The sequence below is a fragment of the Hevea brasiliensis genome, chromosome 8 (genome assembly GCF_030052815.1).
Source record: "Hevea brasiliensis isolate MT/VB/25A 57/8 chromosome 8, ASM3005281v1, whole genome shotgun sequence".
In the NCBI taxonomy this organism is placed as follows: Eukaryota; Viridiplantae; Streptophyta; class Magnoliopsida; order Malpighiales; family Euphorbiaceae; genus Hevea; species Hevea brasiliensis.
This window is the reverse complement of record NC_079500.1, coordinates 5054448-5072697: the sequence shown is the minus strand read 5'-3', so window position 1 is coordinate 5072697 and position 18250 is coordinate 5054448. Positions and strand designations below refer to the sequence as shown.

The 18250-nt window shown below is 31.4% G+C and overlaps 3 protein-coding genes across 3 annotated transcripts; all 3 read left to right on the top strand.

Annotated features, from left to right (window-relative positions):
- Positions 1-4691: 4691 nt before the first annotated feature.
- Positions 4692-6083, top strand: LOC110649485 (GATA transcription factor 26). Its single transcript, XM_021804068.2, has 2 exons — positions 4692-5088; positions 5530-6083. The coding sequence occupies exons 1-2, from the start codon at positions 4914-4916 to the stop codon at positions 5904-5906; spliced, it is 552 nt and encodes a 183-aa protein (XP_021659760.2). The 5' UTR covers positions 4692-4913; the 3' UTR covers positions 5907-6083.
- Positions 6084-7742: 1659 nt separating this feature from the next.
- On the top strand, positions 7743-11098 carry LOC110649487 (uncharacterized). Its single transcript, XM_058151030.1, has 5 exons — positions 7743-8149; positions 8881-9817; positions 9965-10060; positions 10300-10436; positions 10604-11098. The coding sequence occupies exons 1-5, from the start codon at positions 7929-7931 to the stop codon at positions 10764-10766; spliced, it is 1554 nt and encodes a 517-aa protein (XP_058007013.1). The 5' UTR covers positions 7743-7928; the 3' UTR covers positions 10767-11098.
- A 1409-nt stretch (positions 11099-12507) lies between these two features.
- LOC110649488 (partner of Y14 and mago) lies at positions 12508-17714 on the top strand. Its single transcript, XM_021804074.2, has 4 exons — positions 12508-12883; positions 13378-13494; positions 15165-15407; positions 17455-17714. The coding sequence occupies exons 1-4, from the start codon at positions 12668-12670 to the stop codon at positions 17596-17598; spliced, it is 720 nt and encodes a 239-aa protein (XP_021659766.1). The 5' UTR covers positions 12508-12667; the 3' UTR covers positions 17599-17714.
- Positions 17715-18250: the final 536 nt, after the last annotated feature.

Here is an 18250-nt window from a genome sequence, read left to right as displayed (position 1 = left end):
GCTCAACATTTACCTACAAATTTAGTCGTCGGTAAAGTTTCCATCGGTAATTTGTCGGTAGTAATTAGTTTACATTTTAATTCTTTTGACTTTGATTTTTTGTAGGTAAATAGTCGATAATTAGTCGGTAATTACCAATAAAATTTATTTGTCGGTAATTTTTGTAGCAATTTTTTTAATTTATTGTAGTGAATAAACTTTGATTTAGTAATTCAAGAGTCAATGACTCTGAAAAGTAAGAGATCTTAGTATCTCAAAATTTAATTTTTTAACTCCAAAATGTTTGTAACATAGAATCCATATGCAATGAACAGAGATTTTGGTGGAGAGAGAGATTCCCCACCGTAAGACCTTCGATGATTTAGTTAGAAATTTGAAGTTGAAAATTGAACATAGAAGAGTGTTTTTCCCCCTCAAAGGGCTGACTTAATTCCATGCCATCTAGATTTAATTTTGACATCTATTTGCTTACCTTCCTAGTTAGAATCTTAGCGGTATTTATATATGAGAATCTCACTTATGATTGATCTAGTTGTCGTTTTCCTAGAAGATAGAGTATTATGTGGTGATTGTCGTTCTTCTGTTTGCATTTAATTTTGACATCTATTTGCTTACCTTCCTAGTTAGAATCTTAGCGGTATTTATATATGAGAATCTCACTTATGATTGATCTAGTTGTCGTTTACCTAAAAGATAGAGTATTATGTGGTGATTGTCGTTCTTCTATTTGCAAGTTCCATTCTAGGTTAACTTCTAAGAAATGGTGATACTTTGTCAGGAGCAATTACGCAACAACAAGCGTCTCACTTATGATTGACCCAGTTGTCATTTTCTTAAAAGATGGAGTATTATATGGTGATTGCGGTTCTTCTATTTGCAAATCTCATCCTAGGTTAGCTTATAGGAAATGGTGATTTTTTGTCGGGAATTGCCACAGCAAAAAATGTCTCATGTATGATTGACCTAGTTGTCGTTTTCTCAAAAGATAGAGTATTATATGGTGATGGTCGTATTATATGGTTATAGTCTTTCTTCTATCTGCAAGTCCCATCCGAGCTTAGCTTATAGGGAATGGTGATATTTTGTCAGGAGTTACTATGCAATAGAAAGTCTCACTTATGATTGACCTAGTTGTCGTTTTCCTAAAAGATAGAGTAGTATATGGTGATTGTCATTTTTCTATCTACAAGTCTCATCCTAGGTTAGCTTATGGAAAATGATGATATTTTGTCAAAAACCGTCTCAGTAAAAAATGTCTCACTTACAATTGACCAAATTGTTGTTTTTATCAAAAAATGGAGTATTACATGGTGATTATCGTTCTTTTATTTGCAACTCCTGTCCTAGGTTAGCTTCTATGTCATTATTCTGTTTGTAGCTCTTGTCATAGATTAGCTTATAGCAAAAGGTGATATTTTGTTTGGAACTACTTCGCAGTAGAAAGTGTTGTGTGCACACTCGATGAAAATCAACATTTTTTTGGCAATGCTCAGAAGTTTTGTGCGATTGAGTTAGTACAATATCTTTTTATTGGAAATTCCAATTCTGAATGTCTTAGTCAAATAAGGAGATCTTAATTTTGAGGCTTTGCGAATGGAGAAATTATATAATATCATTGAGATTCTACGTCAGCACCTGATATAGAATGACAAAAAAATGATAACTAAACATATAAGAAAGTATAGAGTTATTATTTTAAAAAAAATTGCAAAATAGTTATAGATTTTGATATCCGCTAATGTATATATGTTGACTCATTGAGACCCACACATGTATACATGTCCGCTATTTTTAAATTGTCATCTCATATAGTATATCCTACATATAATCACTGCTTTATTATATAATTTCTCTTGCGAACGAGCTTAGAGTCTCAAATTAGTTTTGATGAGGGGTCCTCATAGTGAGACTAAGGAGTTGGATTCAATCGGTATCAAAAGTTATGACCTGCATCAAGGAGATCATTTCTTTGGAATCAAGACTTTACTAATGAAAACACGTATGGCCATCTAAGGAATAGAATATTTTTAACCCATATCAATATCTAATTCCATTGTTATTATCTAATAATTTCTAATTATTGTGCATGATTGTTTGGTTACTTAATTTGCCTATGATAAGTTGTAATCGTAATTGACTTTATTCATATTGTATTATTATGATGTAAGACTTCATAATTGGGACAATAGCATTTCACACCATTGGAAATTTTTATCCAAACCTGATCTCTTATGAACTAAAAATATAAAATAATTAATAAATGAGTTCCACTGTAAATGTAGTGTCTTAATTCTAAATCTCCAGTTGTTGATATGAGATTGACTCTAGCTAACTAATTTCAATTTTGTATGTATGTTAGAAGAACTTGTAAATTTTACTGTTTTATTTATTTATATATATTTCATATAAAATTATTGAGTTGGTAATTCATTTATTGAATGTATATAATACAATAAAACTTTTTAAATTATATCTCTTTTTGTTTGAAGGAAAATGTTTTCCTGTGAAATATATATATATATATATATATATATATATATATATATATATATATATATTATTTTTCAATATTTGAGATGTTTAAGAAATTTGATCAAAGGAAAATAAATTATTTGTGAAAAGAAATAACCTCGAAATGAGAAGAAATGACTTCCCATTTTTAAAATCGGAAGCAATTTTTTTAACCTCGCTTCCCAAACTTTCACAATACTTGACTCGGTAGATTGTGTAAATAATGATATAAAATATTAGACATATATCAAACAACAGAAAATATTTTTATGAAAAATACTTTTTTAGAAAATAGTTTTTATGGAAAATATTAGCTTATATATATATAGAAAAAATCATATAAAACAAACTTTCTCAAAATGAAACATTATATAAACCATAAAACAATTCCTTAAAGTTCCTACAAAAGAAATCAATTCCTTAAAGCTTTTATTTAAAAAAAAAATAATCAAAGTTCATTAAATTGAATAACAACTAATTGAATATATAATGAGATTTTTTTTATTAAATAGAAGTGATAAATATTAAAATGAAAATATTATCACTCTCTACATCTTTAAAAGTGAAGAAAATTAAACTGAGCTTAATTGGCTTTGATTGCTAATTAATTTTTGGCAAAGCAATTTCAGTCTATTATATATAATATATAAATACCCACACATTGCATACAAATGTCTGAATTCTGAGCACATAATTATCAATTAAAAGGAAGTTTATTTATTTATTTTTTAAGAGAATCCAAAGAAGGAAATGGGTTAAGAAAAGACAAGAATTGTAAGAATTTCCCCTTATTAGGTATAAAACTTTAATAAAATTTCATCAACCTTTCCTTCCACCAACAAATTCATTGTTGTTATCTGTCTCCTTATTAGACTTACCATTTGGAAATTAATGAAATTAATCAAATCCTACAATTACCATTGTGCATGTGTCTCCATCATATTTCAATTCTTCATTAACCCTAGCACATAAAAATTTCACCACCATCTCAATTTCACTACCACTAACAAAACCCACATCCAATGGTCTTCTCTGATGCCAATCAAGATGATTAGAGAAGCAGCTTTGCCCGAAGCTCATCATCTAGCAGGGTGTTCTTGCTTCTCTCTTGATCTAGCTTGAATTCCCAATTTTGATGAAGTTGATTTCTTCTCACTACTTGATATGAATATTATGAAGGTAATTAATTGCTTGTATTTCAATTTATTTATGATTATTTTGTAGTGGAAATAAGAGATGGAAGTTTTCCTTGAATTTCGTTTTTCTTGCAGCTTGATTTTGGATTTGTGTGCCTGAGAGTTTAAAGCAAATTGAAAGCTGGATTAATTTTGAGAACATTATATCAATATGAGAAAACAAGGGCCTTGTTACCATTGTGGCATCCAGAGTAAGCCTTCTTGACTCTTAATATATATACAAGAAAAATTCTCACCATATGAATGTGCTTTCTAATGGCATGAATTTTCATTTTATGATAAGGTTAGCCATATATCATTAATTAATTTAAGAAACACTTATCTTATAAAATTTTATTTAATTATCAAATTATTGACACTAATTTGAAGGGAAAATCATTTATTTTATTTTTTATCCATTTAGTTTTGATTAAAGAAATTCTTAATTAAATGTTGTCTACTATGTTATCATAGACTAAGTTAATAAAATCACTCAACTCCATCCATAATTAAAGAATAATTTAAAATTAAATCACACATTTATCTATTATTATAGAAAGATAATTAAAAATGAAATCACATGTTTTATTCATGATTTTATTAACATGGAATAATTTGGTCGGTTTAATCTCTAAAATATGTGATAGACTAAATCTACTTATAAATTTCTTATCCGATTAGAATTCAAACTTGAAATCTTATAATTAAGCAAAAAATAATTGCAACACTGAGCTTTTATTTAGATTTTATTTGTTTTGTGAAAATATTTTATAGAATTTTTTTTTTTTGTGTTTTTTAACATTTGGAACGCTTATAAAATAGTTAATTTTTCATAGTCAAAGAGAAAATTGTTATTTTGAAAAAAAAAAAGACTTCTTATACATGAATAACACAAACATGTAAAAGAAAATATTTTTATAAAAAAAAATTTTTTAGAAAATAAATTCCATTGAAAATATGTTACATATATGAGTTACTTTTCGTGAAACACACCAAGCCTTGGTATCGTTCTATGTATTCTCGTTCAAGATTGCTTCCCTTCACCTAAAATTCATTCAACCAAGCATTGGAACAGGCACTCCACTATGGCGAAATGGACCACCTGAGAAGCCAGTGCTATGCAATGCCTGTGGATCAAGGTACAGGATAAGAGGAACTCTTGCAAACTATGCACCTAAGCATGCCCAAGGACAACCAATTGCTAAAAGGGTAAGAATTAGCTCAAGGATGGTTCCAAAGGAAGGCAAATTGAAAGTGGAAGAGAACTTCTCCTCTAAGGCTTGCCATTCTACTGCTTCTGATGATTCTACAAGGAATAAATCTAGCTCAGAGTTTGCAATATCATGTTCATGTCCCCAGAGCTGCTGCAAGATAAAAGAAGGGCTTGGAGGTGAAATTCCAGGTAAGTTCCTGTCGGTATTGGGTAAAACCATTGAAGAATTGGAGAAATTAGATATACCCTGTGCACTTTCACTCACGTAAATGTGGAATTTCCTTTAATAATTTCACGCAATGGTTGTGCAGTCAATAGATTTCGATCATTGATTATGATAGGATTCACCGTAGTTATAATGAATTAATAGTTTAATGGTCCAACATTTGTATCCTAAGGAAAAATGTAACCTGATTTATTATAGACCTAATAAATAAATACGTCCATACATATCATGTTTTAGATCCATGATAAATTGAGTCTAAGCAAAATTTTCGGTATTGTAAAATCCTGACAGCCCCTCATTGTCTTTAAAAATTTCAAACTACCACAAAAGCAACTCTTCAGGCCTGTTAAAACTTGGACCGAAAAATCAGGCTGGAATTTTAATGAAATGTTTATGATTTGCAGGGGAAATCCAGGGAAGCTTTTGGAAGTCTTGTATACCTTCGAGAAAGAGGTCTTTAATGTTTCAACAGAGCAGTACAGCCATTGAAAGACTCCAAAGGGATCTTCGAAATATTTTGAAGCAGGATCCTTTCATCTTGACTGAAAATGAAGAGGATCTGCTTATCTATAATGCAAACAACCTGCAAATATCATACAATGAAATTGGTCTTGGAGGCTTTCTTCTCAAACCCAACTCTACTACTGCTACTACTTTTCCTAGAGAACCTGCACCACCTGTTGAGACACAATCTTCTCTAGTGGATGATGTCAAACCGTCTTCAGTAGATATCATGGATTCTGGCTTCAATGAGTCTCAAAATAGATCCTCATCAAAGTAGCAGGAATGATGTGTGTTTAAGGAGGTGCCAAAATGAGTGCCTTAGGCTATCTAATTCCTCTACTTACTGAGAATTTCAAGTACTTGTCTTGGATTTACAAGAAGTTTATGTTTTTCTTTTTGGAAAATTGATGATCAATACTATCTATATTAATCAATCATTGATTCCAAGTGTTTATGTTATACGATTTTCTGCTTGAGGTAGATAGCAATTTGATTCTACAGTTCATATTCATTTGGTGGATTAGGTCAGGGTTTCTTGCATTTCTTTTGGTTTTCAATGAATCAATATGATTTTTTTTAATATCGTTCTCTTAGCACTTTAGATATCTAGATGAACTTGTATCAGTTTCAAAATGTTTATTTAATGCTCCTGCTTTCAAATTTTGAATATTTTTTAGTCTATATTACTACCCAGGTTGAAATTTTTTCCAGGAAAGTATCTCTTTTCTGATGTTTCTGCAATGCTTCTACACCTATTATCATGCTAAGCCTCTAGGTTCAAATTGCCTCAGTAAAAACAATTTTGTCCCAACCTAGTGTGGGTAGCTCTCCCTATCTGGGTGTGGGAATAAATAAGCTTTTGTTGTCTGGTTTCTACAGATCTGAAGGACTTGGTAAGAGTTTTATCAATTTGATATGTTTGTGGCTTTGTTCTGTTGGAATGGCACCACTCGTCGTCAGAGTCCATCGTCATATGAAGGGTCTATTTGCATGTGTGAATGTGGGTATCTTAAGATCGTTGAGCTTAGCTCTTTTGGTTGCAGACCCCCTTCCCCTTCCTCTAATAAGCTGTAGAAGATTGAGAGGCATGAGCTCTACCCAGTTCCCCCTCTGTTAGTAGCTATTTGATGGTGGTGATTGTTGCTTTTGAGCTCCCGCGACTGGCTGGGTTGATGTTTAAAGGCAATGGCTTTTGGTTTGCAGTGTTTTGTTATGAAAGCTTCCATCTGTTAGCCTTTTCAGTAATAATCATTAACCTTAAATTAAATTATTAGCCCTTCAGGCCTGAACTTCGGAAAATTAATACTCCACCAGCTTCACTTTCCAATCCATCAATGAAAGAGGCAATAATAACCATTAACCTAAATTATTAGTTGAATGACAATTTGCAGCATTTTAGTAATTTCTTGATGGTTGAAAAATCATGCAATTTCAAATTATGTCATTTTTATTGGTTGTTATTATTATACAATGGATATATTGTCATTTTCATAATATATAAAAATAAAGTTGATTGATGAATTGTCATTTTCTATAATTTAAAGAAAATTGATTGATGAGAATTATTCAATTATTTTCATCTAATTGAATGTGATGATTCATCTTATATCACTAATCACTCCACTTCACATGACTTAAAATAAATCATCTTTTTTTATGGGACACCCAATAATTAAAATTTAAAATTTCTGGTAAAAATTTTTAAATCCTATTTATATGAAATGTCTTTATAAAAGAAAAATAAAAATATTTCTTAATATGTAACTTGTCAAAAAAATTAAATTTTAATAAATCAAAATATTATCTATGTTCATTTTTATTTTACGGATTCTTTTAGAACTTATAAATATCTTTTTTAATAATATATTATTTAATAATTAAATTTAAATTCTCTCTTTAAAAATACAATGATTTTATTATTTTATTGATAGATATTTTAATTTTTTTAATTAACTAAAAAAATACACTTAATATGTCTTAATATCATATTTTCATAATATAAAATATATTAAGTTAATTTTAAATCATGTCCTAAAAAAGAAAAAAATATATATAATTATCCTTAATTTTGACTATTTTTTTTAAAAAGAAAGATCATAGACTAATTCAGGACCATCACGTCCTCGTTGGCGCGTAAACCCACATTTGTGCTCTCCTCACCGACAGCGATCCTTGCTTTTCTTTCACACTCCCTCCTCCTTCCGTCCACATCCACCGTCACCTGCATCTCTGAATCTCCCCCTTCAAATTCGCCGCTAACATCTCCTTCTCTCTCTTCTCTCTCTTTCTCTCTCTGGCCATGGATTTCGCATATCGAAGCAGATCTTATCCCATTCTTCTTCTCATTCTCACATACTCATTCTTCTTCCTATCTTCAACAATAAATCTCACCAATGCCTCTATCCACATCTACGACAAAGAATCCTTGAACGAAGTTGGAAATGCTTACCTTCTTTCCGGTGGCAGCGAAGGCATTTTTGCCTCTGATTCTTCCACCCCAAATGGCCGTTCTTATATCAGGTACTTATCAATTCCTTCTGAATTATTGGAAAAATGTGTGATTTGAAGGTCTTCGATTTTTCTAGTGGAAGTCAAAATTGGATCTGATGTTGCATTGCATAGATGAAAAATATTTGTGGGTTTTTGGGTTTAAAGAAGCATTGGGTGGGTTTTGCTTACATGAGATCTGAGGTTGCTGATTGAGTTTAGGTGCCATGAGAGCTGAGGAATCTAAAGCAGGAGATTATGGAAGCTACGCATTTTTTGTTTTAGCCAGTTATCAGATTACAATCTTATTAAAGCGATTCTACGTTATTGTTTCTAGTGAAAATTATAGAAATGGAAGACAGATTTATGTGACTTCGCAAAATTGTTGCATGGCATTCTTTGCTTTCCAATTAACTGCAAAATCAAAATGTTAAGGAGGAAAATTAAGTAGCCAAAATATAATTTGTATTGCATGAAAGATGTTTTGAGTTTAGCCAAAATATAATTTGTAAGTAGTCAGTGGCATGCGCGGGCTGTGTGTGTGTGTGTGTGTGTGTGAGAGAGAGAGAGAGAGAGAGAGAGAGAGATTATGGTTCTTAGATTGGTGCAGGTATTAATCCCTGGATTTAATTGTGTTGTGTTCCTAGCAATGCATCATATTTTTAAAGACCATATGATGTTATCCATTCTGGTATTCTCCTGGTTGTTTAATTCATGCATTTATCTTGAAAGTTTGATTTAGTGTGTATATGCAATTCGAACAGGTTTAGGGATATCACTTTTTGGAGGACCAAGGATGCTGCTGATGAGCATTCAGAAATGGAACACAGTACAGGATTGGTACAGGTTGTGATTTTTGAGGCAGCTGATCGGAATAATATTGGTGGTTCTGCTTATGGTGGACAAAGATCTATTTGTTGTACCCCTGATCTTGCTAAGCTGGAAGGTTGCAAGCAAGGTGAAGTCATTAGGATACCTTCAGCTACAGACATTAAGTGGCCTATTGTTTTGAATGTACAATTCAGTGGTAACTACTTATCTACAAACATTCGAGATGAGTATGTTAACATCACAAAAACTGGAATGTATAACTTGTTCTTTATCACTTGTGATCCGAAACTCAAGGGTCTAATAATGAGTGGAAAGACAGTTTGGAAGAATCCTGATGGTTATTTGCCTGGTAGGATGGCCCCTTTAATGAAGTTTTATGTGCTCATGTCTCTTGCATATCTTCTACTTAGTGTTATTTGGTTCACCCAATACATGAGGTTTTGGAAGGACATATTGCAACTTCAGCATTGCATCACAGCTGTTATTGCCCTAGGATTATTCGAGATGATTCTTTGGTATTCTGAGTATGCAAATTTTAACAGCACAGGAACAAGGCCAGTTGCAATTACAACTTGGGTTGTGACAGTTGGAGCTATAAGGAAAACATTAGCTCGTCTTCTTATGCTCTCAATTTCAATGGGTTATGGTGTTGTGCGGCCCACCCTCGGTGGTCTTACCACAAAGGTGCTTCTTCTTGGATTTACATATTTTTTGGCATCTGAGTTGCTAGATATTACTGAATATGTGGGGAATATTAATGACGTATCAGGAAGAGCAAGATTGTTTCTAGTCCTTCCTGATGCATTCCTGGATGCATTTTTGATACTGTGGATATTTACGTCTCTTTCAAGGACATTGGAGCAGCTACAGGTAATAACTTGTGATGGTCATCTGTTTCTGTTTGAAATCTTAATGTCTTGCTATTATCAGTGCTTGTTGTTTTTCATGTTGTCATTTTTACAATTTTTGCTTCCTAACATCTGACTTTTGGATTCCAAAATTATTATTATTATGCAGGCAAAAAGAAGTTCTGTTAAGTTGGATATCTATAGGAAGTTCTCAAATGCGCTAGCTGTGGCAGTGATAGCTTCTGTTGCTTGGATAGCTTATGAGGTATGATCTGTGGCATAGAGCAGATCGGTTTCTGTGCAAATTTATTAGATTTACTTCTAATTATATTCTTCATTACTATTTGTGGAGTCACAAATAATGAGAAAATGCAAACAAATCTACAAAGATTGTCTTGGAAGATAGATGTAAAGTATCTTTATGCATATAATTTGCTCTTCTAAACGTTAAGTTGTGGATGTGTTTTGCTCAGTTTTTAATCAATCTGATTTGCTTTCTTATAGGTTTACTTCAAAGCAACCGATCCATTTAATGAGCGCTGGTTAAGCGCATGGATCATTACTGCTTTCTGGGACATTGTTGCATTCGCCTTGCTTTGTGTTATTTGCTATCTCTGGGCTCCATCTCAAAGCTCGCAACGGTATAGCATATTTTGAAAGTTGTTCAATTTATTATTTTTTTTCTTATTAAAAATGCCTGCGCATTAGCATTTGGGCCAGGTCTCTGGCCAATTTTCACCCAAAACACATTGCCACAATGTCCTTGTACCACCTTTTTATGCCTGACTTTTTCTGCCAACCTACACAGGTATGCCTACTCAGAAGAAGTGGGAGAGGAATCTGATGATGAAGAAGCTCATTCTTTAACAAGGGGAAAGACAGATGGTGATATCAGTTTAGTTGAAAAGAAAGAGAAAAATGCTGGGACCACAGATGTTTATGATGAAACTGAAGAGGATAAAAGAGAATGATTATTTGTAAACAAATTCTTTCAGCTGCAACCTCATTCAGCAGTGCTGAACAAATCGTGTCGATTGAGCTCGAAGAGGTGATTAGCTATTATTTCAGAGATACTTCCACTAGACCTGCAGAGTATTAAAATTTTGACATAATGTGATTATGCTAATTGTCCAGAGTGAAAAAAACTGCCAGGTTTCTTGTATTTGTATATCAATGAACAAAAGGTGGGTTGGAAATGGATACTTTGTTAGAGTACATGAAAACATTTTGAATTTTAATGCCCTAATTGGGGCTTAGATCATAGTGATTTGTAATGATTTTTATCTATTATTTGTTCTTTTAACTTTTTTTTTTAAGCGAAGAGATAATTTTTCATCAGATTTTTAATTTTGACCCTCTGATTGGATTGGGGAAAATAAAGAGAAGAAAAAAAAATTTTATTGAGATTATAAATTTCACATTGAAAAAGTATAATCCTTAAATGATAAATATAAGTGGTTGAGTTTTAATATTTATTTTATTAAATTATAGGTTTCAACTGCTTATAAAGTTTTATAATTAAAAAATATAAACTAATTGTTAAATAATTAGAAAATGTAAACTAATTATCAAATAATAAGCATATGGTTGTACTTGAGAGAGAGTTAATTTTAATAAAATATTATTTACATTAATTTACTTCCATATTTTACTAAGAAAGAAAATGAGGATATAATAATTATTTTCTCCTATACTTTAAAAAATTATATTTTTTTATTTTAATGATTTATCTAAAAAATATAAAAGTAAATTATTTTTTTCCTTATTTTTCCTCTTTAAAAATTTTAACTAATTTCGTAAACCACTCTTCATTGAAAGTGAAAATAAAACAAAATAAATTTTATGGAGCCTTTATATGGTGTATTTAAATTTGAAAATCATAATTTAAATTATATATATATATATATATATATATATATATATATATAATTTAGTACTTAATATATTTTAAAATATAATTTAATTCTTTTATTTTTAATAAAAATAAATTAATTTTTAAGATATATTTCTATTAATAAATATTATTTAATTAAAATCAATTATTTATTAATTATAAATCAAGGCCATATTAAACTGTATAAAAATAAAATAAAATTAATTATTATAATTTTAATACACTAATTAATAATGATTTTAATAAAATAATATTTTATTAACATAAAATATATCTCAAAATTAATTTATTTAAAAAATAAATTAATATTAGTTTTATAATATTTTAAAAGTTAAATTATAAATTATCCAATATAATACATAGACATGAATTTAAGTTTTACCCCAAAAATCTATATGCGTTGTAATGCAAGCTTTTGTTATTTAACAAAGCAATTCAGTTAATTATATAAATTAAATTAATAGTAAATGAAATTTAAAACTATCATATAAAAAAGAATTATATATTTTATTAATTATAGAAAATTTTATTAATTATATTTTATTAAAATTTTGTTGGAAGAGGAGTAAGAGGAATTATTTGTCATAATTAGTAAGCCATTATCTGAAAATAAATATTACTAATTCATTGCTAAATATTATATAAAAATTGCACATGATTCCATATGAAATATTTAATTTTTTTTATTTAAATTATATTAATTATGAGTATATAATATAATAATTAATGAATTAAAATTTATAATCAATAATTAAAGAATCAAGTAGTTAATAAATTAAAAAAATTTAAAAAATGCAAATGGATTTTTTTTTATTATTTTTTAAAAATCATTGCAGCAAAGCTGTAGCGAAGCAAGGAAGGGAGGGGAGTGAGTGAACTCAGAACAGAAAATTCCAATCAATCAATGATTGATCGATCGTTCAATCAATCAATCAATCACCCAATTTGATTTCGCAATTAAGAAATACTAATTAATCAATGGCTAGCAGTAATCACAGCAGAGGAGGAGGAGGACAACGACGAGAAGAAGAGCAGCTCGAGAAAATGGCAGAGTTAAGCAAAACCCTAAAAGAAGGAGAGAGAATTGTAGCTCCCACCCGACGACCCGATGGTACTCTACGAAAACCCATTCGGATTCGCGCTGGTTATGTACCTCAAGACGAAGTCGCCATCTACCAATCTAAAGGCGCTCTGGTATCAATATCAATTATTTCATGTACATGTTTTTGTACAAAACCCTTAAGTTTGGTTTGTGTTTGACTAGTGTGCTAGTGTAGCTTAATTTATGTTTGGTTGCTCAGAAATTGAAGAAGAAAGTTGAATCTTTGTAAATTTGTATGATTAATTCCAACATATTAGATGGCTAAATGCAGTGCTTTGTTTGTAGTTGGGACGTTTTACAATGTACAATAAAGTTATTAGCGGAAGCAACATCCACTCTGGTAGCTATTGATTAAATGGTTTTCAGCTTGCTGATTCAATAAAAAGAAATTTGAAAGATTAGATTTCTCATTCCTATGTTTTATCGCTTATTGACATGATATTGGAAAGTGATCAAATTGATGAAATAGACCCTTTTGAATGGAAGCAATTTAAAGGAATGGAAAGGCTCAGTTAAGTTGGCATGGCTTTCTCTTAGGCAAAGTGAAAATGAAATGATATTGTTTCATTGTCTTTTTGTGATGCAGTTGAAAAAGGAGATGCAATCTCAGGTAGTGCCTCCAGGTTATGACCCAGATCTGGATGTAAAGCCTAAGACGAAATCAGTAAAGAGGAATGAACGAAAGAAGGAGAAGAGGTTACAGGTATGTTCCTCGCTTGTTTTTATGGTCTTGCCTCAATTTCACTGTTCTTATTTGTGATGGGCATTATTTTCATCAGTTCATTTTTCCACCCTTAAAGTGGAAAAACTAATAATGGTCTGTAACTTGTAACATTTTTATATCGTGGATTCTTTTTACTCCTGCGACCTCTATATGTTGCGCCAGTTAAGAGTAATTATGTAGCTGACAGCACCAGATTTATTGTGGTCCACACTTGCGCCAGTAAGCTGAGTTTTATTTAGAAAAGCTGTGATAGTGTTGGTTGCTAAATCAAAGTCAATCTGTGCATGTGCTGCTTGTGAATTCCAGTCATGAGAGCACAAAGAAAAACCTCCCAAAATACAAAGCATATTGACAATTTTTTCCAATGCCAGTCACATCTAACTCCAATCCCTAATTATGTATTCCTGTATCAGATATCAGGAAAAAAAATTAGGATATTTATTATCAGTTCAAGCCTTAGTCCTCAATCCTTGCATGGGATAAAGAGGTCTCTTGGGATTGGGAATATACCAGGTTACCTTTGGCATTGATAAGAAGTGAGATCAAGTTTTTGAATCAAACAAATACTGTTTGGTCAAATATTGGAAAGTTTTCTCAGTTATGCTCATAACGGCTCCATTGGGAATGGTCAACTTGCCAAACATAGGGAATTTTGTTAGGATTTCAATTGGTACTTTATTTCAGGCAGCTAATCACCTTAGAAGAGTGCCAATATACTTGGAAGGGAAGTCATTATCCCTAACATTGCTGTGGGATCAACTTTTAAACTTTCAACTGCTAAACTTTATTGATTTGCTCTTATTGGAGCTTCCATCCACATAAGTTTTGACACAGGTGGGGACTAGAAAAATGACAAAGATGGGGACTTGAAAACACATCACTATCCAGTATTCCTCTGTGGAACTAAATAGGATGCTCTGTGCAACCAAAAGTTGTAGAAAGAAGTCCACAAGCATGAGAAAAATTTTGTCAGCAGATACTAATGTGATTTACCTGGGTATAGAAATTTTTGCTATGACAGCAAATAATGTTCTCAATATCATCTTCTGCAGACTGCAGTAGGAAGGTAGGTTGAGAAAAGACATGCCACATGTAGTAGGAAACTTAATTTAGATGAGTTGTTTTTGCTAAACGATAACTGCTCGACATTTGCGGATTTCCTACAGCACCAGTCTCACTGTAACTTGTGGGCGCTCTAAACTGGGTAATTTACTAATCATTATGCGTTTTGGTTAAGTGGCACAGTGTTTCAAGCAAAAATGTAAGGGTTACATCCTGTTCTCTCTATGTGCTAAAGTTTATTTTGGCTTACTCAGTCATCTGAAAACTATTTAGTATCTCTGCCACCAGTCAACATTGGAGGATGCTTGTTTTGATAGTTGGTCATGAATGCTGCCTACACTTTTATGCAGTTCATAAATATGCTAGTAGGTTACCTGGTTTCACTGTCAATTCTATATAAAGTCAATGAAGTTAAATTTTATGTGAATTCTTGCCTAGTTATTATCATTGTTAAAGCTTCAAAGTTTACAAATAAGTCCTTTAGAACTTTGTGAATATAATATTTAGTGCATTTTTTAAAAGGAATTTTCATGTGTCCTTGACTGTAAATTTGAGTGCAAGTTTGATTAACATATTATTGTTAGCAGGCTGCACTTGAAAAGGGTAAGAACGTGGAAGCAATGGCAGATGGCAATATGGAAAATGAAGAACCTGCTGAAGATGTAGGTCACACTTCAGAATCTGTCAAGTCATTGACATCTCTAATGAATGAGCTGGCTGTTTCTGCAAATCCTATCATTAGTACTCCTCCTGCAGACTTGACAGAGGCTTCAGATCCAAGTGCTCCATCTCAAGATATTGAAAAAAGAATTCGTGCACTTAAAAAGAAGGTATGATGATGTAGAACCAGGGGAACAAAGGGGAATAATGGATGAGAAACAATTTCTCAAAAGTGTAGAGAGACACATTCTCTAGAGACAAATTCTTAAAATTTAGAGGACAAACAAATTCTCTAACTTTTATTAATTCTCAATTATAATCATAATAATATGCTCTCCAAATAAAATACCTAGGCAAAGGTATTTATAGTTTATCAACTAGTCTAATTGTAACTAATTAGGAATACTAAACCTAAACAAATTAGGAATACTAAACAAACTCAAACTAGGAACATAAAACCAATACTAACTAGGAAATTCTAAACCTTATAGAATTCTTATTAAAAATAAAAATCTAAACTTCCTAATTTTACAATGAAAAATTAAATAAAAATAATTTATAAATATATTCTCTATCTTATAAATTAGCCATATTTTATTCTTCCATGTTATTATATTGTTTATCTTTTGTTCTTCACTGAATCACTGCATTATGCACTTGTAAGAAATTGCATAGCTGGCCCCCCTTCTAGACATGCCAAAAAAGGCTAATATTATTATCTGGTGTAAACACGTGCGCACACATTTTAAAGGAATCTTGTTAAGAATTCATTGTTTTATAGTTTGATATTCATATTCACTTTCTGTGTGTTGAGTCATTTTCTTCAAATGTGCTTTCCATGTTACTTCTGTTGTCATAATTATTATTCAAACTACTCCCCCCACCCCCCCCCAAACCCCCAAAGTCACCTTTATATTTTTGGATGCCTCCTTCACTTCTTATTAATGAATTTATCTATTCACTTCCACCATAGCTTCCTCAATATCACCCTTGTATAATACAATGTAGGTATTACAAATAGGGACTGCTTCAGATCATCTACATCTAATCTAATGATAAGTTATTGCCTGTTCCTGGTTGTAATGCACGTACATTGCTTCATTGAAAAACCTTTGGATCCTATTTATTCTTCCACAACTCCTGCTTTTAGCTATCTTGCCTTCTGTTTCATTTATTAGAACTATGTTATCAATAAATAGCTTGTATGGTTAATTACTCTCTTGAATATGCTTGATTAGTACATCCATGACTGGAGCAAAAGATAATGGTTAAAAGCATGTCCTAGGCGAAAGCCAACTGTATCCAGTAATTCATCTATATTGAGTTCAACAGTCCTTGTGCTTGTAATATCTCTCCATACTTACCCTTTCTATATAACATACTCCCTCTTGTACCCACTATTTTTATTACTCTACTACATGACCTCGTTAGCTCAATTATCCTCCCTACAAGAATGATGGCATCCATTGTTGACACTACTGGTGTAAAACCAAATTAGTTTTCAGATATCATGTTGTACATGCCTGTTGTGAGTTGTGACTGAGGAGCACCGTAAATATCAAATGCAAAGGAGAGGGAAAAAAAGTTGAGAATAGTTTATTTAGTTTGTTAGCTGAACTGGTTTATGACAAGCTATTAGTTACTGAAGCCAAAACGGATATAAATAGAGTTATTGAGCTGTAATTGGCTTCATTCAAGATAATCAATACAAGTTCTCTCTCTCTCTCTCTCTCTCTCTCTCTCTGTGTGCCAGCGCACCCCCCCCCCCCCCATCTTTCTCTTCTCTGCTTCTTCAGACTCTGCCCTTTGTTCTAATTTTCCTCTTTCCTATGTTTTATCTTTTCTCAAAGCACAACAGTGGCTTGATCTATGTTCACTCATCGGATATTATTGGTGTAAAACCAAATTGATGGCTTGTGATGCTTTGTAATGACTGAGCACTTACACTGCTAGGGAGTGACTCAGCTGGGTTTATGATAACTTTGGGAATTATGTTAATTACAATATGATTAAGCTCCTTTGACATCACTAACTGTTTGTAACACAATTTAGTGTTCTACCCTGTAAATTTGTAAATAGCTTCTTTCTTTGTTGCCTCTCTACTGGTTTTATGAAAAATTTGGAAGTCACGGGGACTCCAATGTGTTTCAAAAACTTAGAGTTTGCCGATCTTGTTTTATATGATTGGTTGATTCAAATGTTGTTCCCTTTGTCCAGATTCGAATTGCAGAAGGTCAGCAGCAGAAAACTGCACCAGAGGATATGAAGCCAGAGCAGTTGGAGAAGTTGGCAAAAGTGGAAAGCTGGCGCCAGGAGCTAAAGCTTTTAGAGGGTGAAAAGGCTGAACGAACAACGTCATGAATGGGGTTTGTTCTATGGTGAACTAACTGTGTTGATGAAGCTGTATAACTCTGCACTGTGGACTCGAAATTCTTTGTCCCGATTTTCCTAACTATGATTCATGAGTTTTTTTTTTTTTTTGCCACCATATATATATATGCATTTACGTTGGAGGGGGACGCTTCAGTCAACTTTTTTGCCAACTTTTATATAAAACAATATGTCTCTTCAAAATATAACTCTAAATTCCTGTTATATACAATATAAATTTATTATCAGTATTTTTGGATAATTAATTTTTAATTAAATAAGGATAAATTAGACAAGTTATTAAATATTAACATGACATAATATACAAATTGATATGCTATAATTAATTTATAAAATTTATATTTATTAATTTGAAATATTAATATTTAATTTAATATTGACATATTAATATTTATCTATAAAATTTTCACATCAAATATTAATTTATAAAATATTATTAATTGTATAACATAAATTTAATTTTTATTAAATAATAATATTTCCTTTACCACACCCTATCCTCTAATTAATTTATAGTTACATGAAACTAAACCGATAGATTTCCATAGAAGAGAGGACTTACCGAATATAATAGCTACTAAAGATATAAATTTCTTCATATATATATATATATATATATATA

Bases quoted from the DNA above. Each gene is read 5' to 3' on its own strand.
- LOC110649485 (XM_021804068.2), top strand. From the start codon at position 4,914: ATGGTTCCAAAGGAAGGCAAATTGAAAGTGGAAGAGAACTTCTCCTCT. The intron at 5,089-5,529 runs GTAAGTTCCTGT...TATGATTTGCAG, and splicing joins GCTTGGAGGTGAAATTCCAG to GGGAAATCCAGGGAAGCTTT.
- LOC110649487 (XM_058151030.1), top strand. From the start codon at position 7,929: ATGGATTTCGCATATCGAAGCAGATCTTATCCCATTCTTCTTCTCATT. The intron at 9,818-9,964 runs GTAATAACTTGT...ATTATTATGCAG, and splicing joins GGACATTGGAGCAGCTACAG to GCAAAAAGAAGTTCTGTTAA. The intron at 10,437-10,603 runs GTATAGCATATT...CAACCTACACAG, and splicing joins CCATCTCAAAGCTCGCAACG to GTATGCCTACTCAGAAGAAG.
- LOC110649488 (XM_021804074.2), top strand. From the start codon at position 12,668: ATGGCTAGCAGTAATCACAGCAGAGGAGGAGGAGGACAACGACGAGAA. The intron at 12,884-13,377 runs GTATCAATATCA...TTTGTGATGCAG, and splicing joins ACCAATCTAAAGGCGCTCTG to TTGAAAAAGGAGATGCAATC. The intron at 15,408-17,454 runs GTATGATGATGT...CCCTTTGTCCAG, and splicing joins TTCGTGCACTTAAAAAGAAG to ATTCGAATTGCAGAAGGTCA.